Raw genomic sequence first — 9,896 nt, 5'->3', positions numbered from 1 at the left:
ATTTTCTTCAAAGTTTTGTTTGAAATTTTTAGTTTAAAAATCGCCAATTGTTTTTTTACCTATATTGTTCTTAAGAAAACAAAATGGCTGGTTCGAAGCGTAAATTTTTTTATCAGGTGTAATTTTATTGAAGAAATGTCAACGAGACGAATGGAAAAGAAACAGTAAAATCTTAATATACATATTAGTAAATAAGCAGAATTTGAATTGAGAATTAAATATTTAAATATTCCATTTACATAAACAATGAAAAAAAATGACAGAAAACAAAGTTATAAAAAATATTGTAAATTCGGCTCTCTCAACTTGTGAAAAAAATCGCATGGAAACTAATTTGATCATTAAAAAAGTTGAAACCAAAATAGCGGAAAAGTCGGAAGATAATGGCTTACTAAAGCAAAAAACTAAGGGAAAGACAAGTATAAAACATGTCAATTCAAATATAGGGGGACGACTTCAATTTTTTAAAGGTAAGGGTAATTTTTTTTACATAGTTTATTGGAAATTTTAAAAGCATTTAACAAGAAATATAAGAGGTTTGTTAACCCATGTTTTCATTTGCTTTTATTCTTGAACTGCAAAAAAAAATTGAACTTTTACTTTTAGATGGAAAATTTATATTTGAATTAGCTAGGTCAAGCAAAGGGGAAAAGTCAGGTTGGGTTCCAGTTGCCAAAAATCTTCTGGGTAATACGCATGTTCAATACAAAAGCTATGGTAATTGTAATGGTAAATAAATATTACCTTTAAAGAATTAGGAAATATTTATATTTCAGGAAATTGTTTGTCCCAATCATTTATTTGGCAACGCAATCAAAAATGGAAGCAGCAAAATCCACAAAAATACAACCACTCCAATTTAGAAATATTCTTTAAAAGAACTGAAAATTTCATGTTGTCTGCTGACGGGGAAAGGTTGTCATTAAAGAAGAGAAGGCAGCCCTTAAATGAAATAATATGCGACAAACCGTTTAAAAGCAGTTATCAGTGTAAGGAAATCCAAAATTCAATAACAGGCACTAAACTAAAAAGAAAAAGTTTATCTAGAGTAATTCAAGGGCTACTTAAAAAAGCTATTCCCGAAAATAATGAAAGCCCCGGGCAGAATATTTCGAATCATTTGTACAACTCAAAAATAAAAGAATTTCAGAATCGACATCATATCTCACCTCGCAAGAGAATACTTAGAGAATTGGAAAAGGTATCGCTTGAAGATGTCTCAAAGAGATCCCGTGCTAAAGAAATAATTTCTTTTCAAATCGATACTGTGGTTAATGAATGTATACAATCGCATTCTTTTCAAAAAAGTGAAAGGAATGGGTTTTATCAACAAAATGAATCAAATGGACAGAATTTTCGAAATTCGTCAATTTTGCACAGTAATTACAGTATTAATTCCTTGTTAGGAAATGGTAAGAAGCAAATTACTAATTGTCGATCTATGCAAAATTCTAATAGTAACCTTAAAAAAGTCTCAATAAAACCAATTGAATTGACCTGCTCTGCCTTAAAAAAAAATAAAAAAAACCTAGTTAGGGAGGAAAACAGCGCAAATGATAATCATTTAGAAGAAATGGATTCAGAAAAGTTTAATCGAATCGTCAGTAAAACTAGATCAAATAAAGAAGATTTAGATATTACGACGAAGTCCCCGCTTAATTATTCAAAATATTTCAATATGGATAATATTACAACAAACTTTCAAACTGATATGTCAAAACAAAATTTTTATCGGCCATTCTCTTCAATTTTTTGCCAAGGACAACCCCCTCCTAATATCTACGCAAACGGTTTACAAAGTACATTCGATTCCAGATCATCCCTTGAAAACTCAGGTATTTTTTCTTTCAGTAATTATTAAAAAAAATATTTATGGTACGTACCTACTTGCATTTTGCAGAACATAAAACCAACCGGATTAAAAAATACTCTAATTTGATAAAAGAGGTTGAAGAGACCCACAAGACATCAGCGCAAGCAATTAGCAGCGCACAGAAGTTTGATACAATTTCAGCACCTGCAATGTTAAGAAAGTACTCTCAAAATGAATCAATCGGAATTTCTGCTCCATTATACGTGCCTCACATGTCATACTATCATCCTTATGCAACAGCAGCAATGCGGCACCAGTTATGGACGCACTACAATAAAGAAGTTGTTCCAAATCCAATAGAAAGGTTGTCGCCTTCAATATTTTGTTTGAATGGAATTAGTTCCTATAGTTCACTTGATTCAGTACCCGTTTTGCAATCTAAGCAGTGCGAAGAGAGAATGTCTCCAATTAAAAGTTCGAATCTATCAGATGTACCTATTTCTCTTTGTGTGAAAGACATCAAACAGGAATGTAGTACAGGTATATTCTAAAATACTTTAAGACTACATTTATACTTCGCAAAAAAATTTGAAACTCCTTTGGACATATTTTTAAAAATTTATACTAAAATTAAGATATTTTCGGTTTTTAATAGGATTAAATTTTTAACATTTAACGGAATAGCTTTACGATTTTCTTATTCTTATCGAGTTCCATCAGGTTTTATAGATGTTCCCACCGCAAAACTAAAAATGAAAAAACTCAAGATTTTGTACTTAAAAAAATTATCTACGGTCATATACTGCAGTAGGACTTTGCATTTCAAGAAAAATAAAATGTTTGGCCTATCTGCTTACAACATGATTAATGGCTTTACCGAATTACACAGTTACAAGCAGTACTAGTTTTTATACATAAATATTAAACACAATATAGAATATGCCTCTTTTTTGGCTTGAATTTGTTGGTCTAATAATAATTTAATGATTCAACTTAATAATAATTTGCAGTTCTATACCTTAATTTGTCAACATTTATATGTCTCACCCCACTAGGTATATTCCCTATGATATAGGGAATATATTTAATTTGCCACGAAATATAAAACACCAAAAGAAGCATTTCTGACATTATAAAGCTCATCGATATCGATGCATGTAGATAAATATTGAAAATATAGAGGATAGAACTGGAAATGCTAGAGGCTTTAATTGCTATATTCTCCAAATAACAAGAACTTTTCAAATGACTTTGTAATGAACAGTGAATCCCTTTCGGAAATCACTAACATTGATATACCATATCTGGAGAAAGTTGCCTTAAAAACTAAAATAGTATTGGCATTATTAAAAAAAAGCTCTCCTATTTCCAAATATGTTTTTCGAATAACAATTCACAATTATTAATATAAATTTCATCTTCATTTACAAAATATCAATACCCTTTTTTTGAAAGAAAAATAAAATATTGGAGGGAATTAAAGGTAGCTTAATAAGATTTAAATTAAAATTTAAAAACTTAACTAAAATTTTAAAGATTTTAATTAACTAACCACATAAGCATATCTGCTTCAAATACAATTTTCTTCTGAAAACCTGCATACGCATTTCTAATAGCAAACAGTTTTGCATATCTTTAACTAAGTTAATTTGAAAATGCAATAAATTGAAATTGTCGTTATTCTACATATCTTTCTTATATATGAAAATTAAAAACATTGATTTTCGAGAAAAAATTAAAAATTATAAATTTGAATATTTTAATGAAGGAAATATATAAAAAACATTTTTACTTACATTGTTGTTTTCAAAAAAGTCACTGCTTTCAAGTTTAAGCATTTACTATTGCATACATACATAGATATAAATTCAAAACTTAGTTAAAAGAATGTAAAAGGTGTCACAAATTTTTTAAAGAATTAAGAAAAAAAATCTTATTTTTTATTCTCCGAATGTAATATCAGAGAAATACAATAAAGAATCGAAACATTTTTTGGTTACATTAGATTCTCCGATATTAAATTTAATTGAAAAAATTAATTTTTAATTTTCAGAAGGGAATTTTTTTCTTTTGGGAAGAAATTAAACAATACGGAAGATTAAAAAATTATCAAAAAATATTGAATTGTGCAATAATCTATGATTGAATTGTGCACGCATAATGTAAATTTAATGTAAATTTAAATTTTTCCAAGATTTCTATATTTTGACACTTTAAATTTGATATATGTACATATATATGTATAGCATTTGGGAATTTCAAATTTGAAATTTAACATTTGACACATTTTAGATACATAAGTAAGGGAAGGAAATTTTCCATAAATTAAAATATATTTAAATATATCTGATAACCAATTCTTAGCTCAAGCATTACGCATCTTGCTAAAAAGGGACAGTAGTCAAAGCATAATATAAGTTACAAAGAACGAGCAATAAACGCCATCATTTACAAAGAAAAGAAGGAAAAATAATTGATAGTAAAATTTAATAAGAAAGAGGAGTTAGGAGGACATTTAAAATATAATGACAACCACACTGACAGCAAAAGAGACGAAAAAAGGGGTGGACGTGGAAAAAAATTTTTCCGAAATTGAACTATTATTAGTGTTTGAAAACTGCTAAAATTTCAAATTCCTATCTTTAAGGTTGTAGTTAAGGCTATATCTTTAAGATTGTAGAGGTTTTTAAAGACATGTCCACGTACGGGCGAACAGAGTGAAACTAATAAGTACTCTTTTTGAATTTTTTTTTGAAAAGTGTTAAAATAATAATATAAAAGATTTAAATTACTCGAAAGTCTTGATCTAAAAACTTTGCTTGCAGTAGACAAAAAATGAAAATTGACCCGACGAAATAGGATGTTACAATTGACAAAAATTAACAAACTCAACTGGCTCCAAATTCTTTACATTATACCAACGGGGAACCCATCCTAACGACGAAGGAGCCCTGGCAGCCCCAGACACAAGCTGATGCACAAACACTATGTCACAAATAAACACGCACCACTAGCCAAAACCGGCTTATTCTCTCTGCACCATCTGGCAATGTTCCTCTAATCTCACGGTTCGGGCAACTGAAAAAGCGCAAGAGCGTCCTAATAAAAATATAATATCCCTATGACGATAAGAGATTCAAAATAAGTTACAAAGAGCAAAACTTTACGAGCCAATTTTGACAGAATAACCCGATGAGGAATAAATTCGACAGTCTTGCTAATACATGTAAAAATAACATCGATCTAAATAATAGGCACAGAAATTTTATGATCTTTCTACCTTTACAGAATTTACAAATGGTTTAGGCACAGTAGTTTGTCAAAAACTTGATGATTTTAGAGCTATAACTTGTCGGTAGTGGTGATTAAAAAAATAGTAATCTAGAGAAATATGCCTTCACTTGGGTCTATATGTGTACAAGTTTTATCTTTTTACAATATCTTGAGCGGTGTAGACGTTTTGTAGCTGTCAGACGTATGAAAGGGCAAATAGACAGTTAGAGCGAGTTTACTTGATATATGTTTTCCATAATTGAAATGGACAAAACACGTTTGTCAAACAGAGTTCTCATTATCATAACACTGTAATAGCATTTTTGAAAAATTAATTATTCAAAGTTGTAAAAAGCAAAGTATGAAATAAAGATAAAAAATACCTAAATCCCAAATTTGGACCGTTTCTAAATCACAAGTATATGCACTAGTACATTCAGAATCACACATTTTAAACGCAAAGAATGGCTGTAATGGGAAAATATACAAAGAAAATTATTAGAGATTTTTATGAACACAATACTAAAAATTCAAAATAGCAAAAGTTTTTATACAACTGTCAAAAATATATTGCGTATGTATAACATTATTGTTTTGCAGTATTGTGTATATGAAAATCTCTTATAATTTTGACAGTTGTATAAAAACTTGCTATTTTGAATTTGCCGTATTGTGTTCATGAACAAAAATTGTCGTTAACAAAAAAAAATATATTTATATGGGATCAAATAGTGGAAAATTCTATTTTAGGAAAAATAAAAATTAAGAAAAGCAAAAAAAGAAAACATAAACAAAAAGAAATTTTGTTATTTTTAAATACAATAATTAACAATTAAAAATGTAAAACCAAACTACAAAAACCAGTAAAAAAGAGTACAGTTGATTTAACTGTGTCAGTCATGGTAATTTAACTATTTTTGTGATAGATTAGCAATGTTTATATTGCGATATACTGTGTTTATGAAAAAGCCTATTATTATTGCGATGTAATGTTACCTTACTGACTCAATATTATTTTGACATTTTCTTTCTAAATCATATCATTTCTGGCATATATTTTTAAAAATTTTTGTTTACAAACATTGATATTATTAACTACACTTAAATTCTATTAAAATTTTTTTTTTGATTTCGATTAGGAAAATATAAATATGGTTCAATTTTCAACTTTTTTATTTGATTTATTATTAAATTAATATTCGCTCTTGTTCTCTTAGATGCGTCACTTTTTTTTTTGCCACGGCGCTTTTTTTTTTTTTTGATATTTTACTAAATGCGAAATATGATGTGACAAAAAAAGTAGAACTGAAATTTTTTTATGTTAAAAGGTTAGAAAATTGTTTTTAAAAACATTATGAATAACAAATAGTAAACTAGCGAAAGATATTTTCAAACTTTTTTTGATTTTTTGTAAAAGCAAAGGTAAAAGTTATGAAAAAAAATTAAGAAAATGAATTTTCCATTAAGCCGGTTAAAATTTTTAAATTGCTGCCGATCCTTTACTTTTACATTAAAATTAATATAATTACTCAGTATTGCTATTAAAATATCTTATTATACTTATATCTGCTCCATATGTTTTTTAAATTTTGTTTTTCTGCAATTTTTTATCTGGGTCGTCATCAAAATATACGCGACTAAATATGACAGTTTTCAAAAAATGCGTCTAGTAGAATACATTATGTACGTTTTTTGTGACAAATAGTGAAACGCACGTCTAGTAGAATGTAAAATCTGTCAACTGACATATTTTTATACGCGACGCGTCTAGTGGAATAGTGCTAATTGTTAAAAAATAATTACCTTTATTACTTATTGATTTAATATAATAAATTACTTACTTCTTAGCATCCATTTTAAAAACTGTTTAAAAGAAAATCACAAAAAAATTAGTGAACAACGAATTTAATATGATACGCATACGATGCGTATTTTTGCCATCTTTGAACATCAAACTTTAAAAGTGTTACCGTATTGATCATTTTCGTACATAATTTAATTTAACATAATCGTACATTTTATTTTACATCGATGTCGATAATGCATCGATCACTTCCCGATTACGCCCGACGCATGTTTTTATAACATTTTTATGTTAAATTTGTTGTAAAATCTCAACACTTTTATTAGTTATATTAAAATTAAAAGCATGTTGGCAAATATTGCCTTAAGATTTTTATTTCGTAAACATCGCGATACGTCTACATGAACACAATTTCTAAGCACAAATTTCAGTATTACATCTGCATGAAATTGCAAAATCATCAACCCTCTCTTTCCTTTTAATGATTCGGTACCTGGACAGATTTTACGTTTCCTAAGGTTACTTCTGACAACCTCACACGCACACTCGATGGTCATGTAGCAGTCTTTTTTGCCTCACATCCGTCTTTTTTCATTTTCGCCAGTCTCCCTTTTGCGCTATGGTTCACAAATCCCTTTTACACTTACCTCTTGTTGACAAACGGTTATTCTTGAAAAGCTATTTTGGCAAAAAGAACTCGTTTCAATGTCACTCCGTCCTTTCTTTTTTCGTTGGTTCCGTTCCGTCAGTTCTTAGTCCGGAGTTGTCAATCTTTCAGCAGAAGAAGAATAAAGACCTTCGTCTTTGGGACGTCTATTCTATCCAGGATAAACTTCCCAAAAGGGGCTTCACGCTTTGATTTGCTGGTTGCAGTTTTCTGCTCTCCGATCTGCTTCTTTGCTTGGATCTTGTCGGGTTCTGGCAAAGCTTTTAGCATCATTTATAGTTGCCTCTATCCAATAGCCTTGTCCGAATTGTTTTTTTTTTTGCTGCAACGCAAATCTTTCCATTCTTGCTCTAAAACGCGTGACTATCTCGCATTTTACCGGAGAGCTTCGATATCTAAGAGATAATTCATGCTCGCTCATACGGTTCTGAGGGGTAAATTTTGTATATTGCTCTCCATATCGTTCTATAGTAAAAGAGAAAGAAAAAGGCAAATTAATAATCGTTTCTGTAACATTTTCAAAGTCATGAAAATTCAATGTTAATGATTAATTTTTTGCCTTTTTTTAAAGCGTTTTAATATTTTTAATTTCCCTAACAAGGAACGTATAAAAGTAAACTGGGGCTAACGTATCAAAAAATCTCCTATAGGGCGTTTTATTACACTGTACAAGTCTGAAATACAAATATTTCTGAAAATTGTAACATTGGCCTGTCCAACGAATTGATTGCCAGTAAATACTCGTATTCCTAAATACATATTCAAAATTTTGAACCACTTCGATTTAAAATCAATCTGAGGTACAGGCCACATTTTTATACGTTGCCATACTACCAAGACAGAACTAATTTGAATTAAAAACTACTACTTTAGTTTGAGCTAATTTTAATTGTATAATTTATAAACCATGTACTAAACATATCAATATCCGATTTTGAGACTTTGAAATTAAAAGTCATTTTTAAAAACGTAACATGACTGAATTTTTAACTCAGTTCTTTTCCCTGACCAAATTATAATATAGGAAATCAGCGTTGCATATATAACTTTACTCTTTAAATATCTGTGTCACTCATTTTATTCTCAAAAGTTAAATAAAACTAGCAAATCAATTTTTGAGCATTCTGTAAGTTCGGTGTTCTGTATTTTTAACTCGTAGAAAAAATATTCCAGTGAATTTTCATAATCGCTTGCACGTTCTTAACAAAGCATGACTATTTTGGAATTTTACAGAGGATTGAGACTTTTTTATCGGATGAATAAACACCGGTCCAGAATAATGTCTGTGATAGAACATATTTATATTCATATACAGTTTATCTAAAAATGTATTTATGACCTCGTTTAAATTTTCTTTTTCTTATAAAATACTGGTCATCTCAATGTAAATTAAAAAAAAAGAAAAAATAAATACTCACGTAATAAATTTTAAGATTAAATCACGGAGTAGTTTTTGCATAATGTTTTCCGTTTTAATTTTAGATGCTCCATTAAACTTATCAAAACACTAAGCAATAACACTCATCCTCTAAGGGAAGAAGCTTGAAAAGTCTGAATAGATTTGGATTTTTGTATTTGAATTATATAATTGCAACAATTCAAAATTCGATTTATTGGATTTGTTGTGACGATGTACCTGTATGATGCGCACTTAGTTTGGAATTGTATTTTTTAATGTTCTTTTACATATAAACATTCAAAGGAAGTTCATAATTTTTAAAAATTATGAAAAATACAAATAAATAAAAAATACAAAAATGTAGGATTAATTACGATTTTTCTAGGGAAAGATTTTTAAAATTGTGAAACATATACTTAGAAATAGAACTATGTATAGAGAATAACTTACGTTTTCTTTTTAAATTGAACAGAGAAGCTAATACAAAATAGGTAAGTATCTATTTCAAATTAAAAATATTAATATAAAATTTTGTCTTATTCATCAACATTCAAATCAATTCTTATTTAATTTGTGGAAAACCATTAGTTTTTTAAAGGGCATTTTGATTAGCAGAAATTAGCAACTCAAAAATTTGCAAGCCTGGACACTAAGGAGAAGTGAGTTACAGTTCGAATATGATGATTCACACGAATGTATTCTTATTGAATCTCTCACTACACTACAAGAAAAAGAAAATCAAAGAATCTTTTTTATGAACCATTGAATTGAGCGATAATATAAATAAGTACATATAATGCTTTTTTTCTTATAGTGGTAGTATTAGTAAGCACTGAATTCCCTAAACTTTATCATCAAGTTAAAAAACTTAGTAAATGTATTTTTATTATATTCGTTTTTATAATTAGAGGCAAGTTGGAGCAACACATTTCTGAACCAT

The 9,896-nt window shown here is 28.7% G+C and overlaps 1 protein-coding gene across 3 annotated transcripts in view; it reads left to right on the top strand.

Annotated features, from left to right (window-relative positions):
- The window catches only part of LOC129616259 (uncharacterized), a 9,514-nt gene extending 101 nt beyond the window's left edge, over positions 1-9,413 (top strand). The window contains exons 1-6 of one of the 3 annotated variants that reach the window (XM_055531815.1): positions 1-470; positions 607-717; positions 777-1,412; positions 1,473-1,835; positions 1,901-2,353; positions 9,040-9,411. The exon at positions 1-470 is cut by the window's left edge and continues 101 nt beyond it. In XM_055531815.1, the coding sequence (XP_055387790.1) occupies positions 257-470; positions 607-717; positions 777-1,412; positions 1,473-1,835; positions 1,901-2,353; positions 9,040-9,068 (1,806 nt within the window). In that variant the 5' untranslated portion in view covers positions 1-256 and the 3' untranslated portion in view covers positions 9,069-9,411. Of the gene's footprint in view, positions 471-606; positions 718-776; positions 1,836-1,900; positions 2,354-9,039 lie in introns of all 3 variants that reach the window. The other 2 variants (XM_055531816.1, XM_055531814.1) reach the window with 2 other exon arrangements.
- Positions 9,414-9,896: the final 483 nt, after the last annotated feature.

The sequence above is a fragment of the Condylostylus longicornis genome, unplaced genomic scaffold (genome assembly GCF_029603195.1).
Source record: "Condylostylus longicornis isolate FDR11 unplaced genomic scaffold, ASM2960319v2 ptg000164l, whole genome shotgun sequence".
In the NCBI taxonomy this organism is placed as follows: Eukaryota; Metazoa; Arthropoda; class Insecta; order Diptera; family Dolichopodidae; genus Condylostylus; species Condylostylus longicornis.
This window is presented reverse-complemented; position numbering and strand designations above follow the sequence as displayed.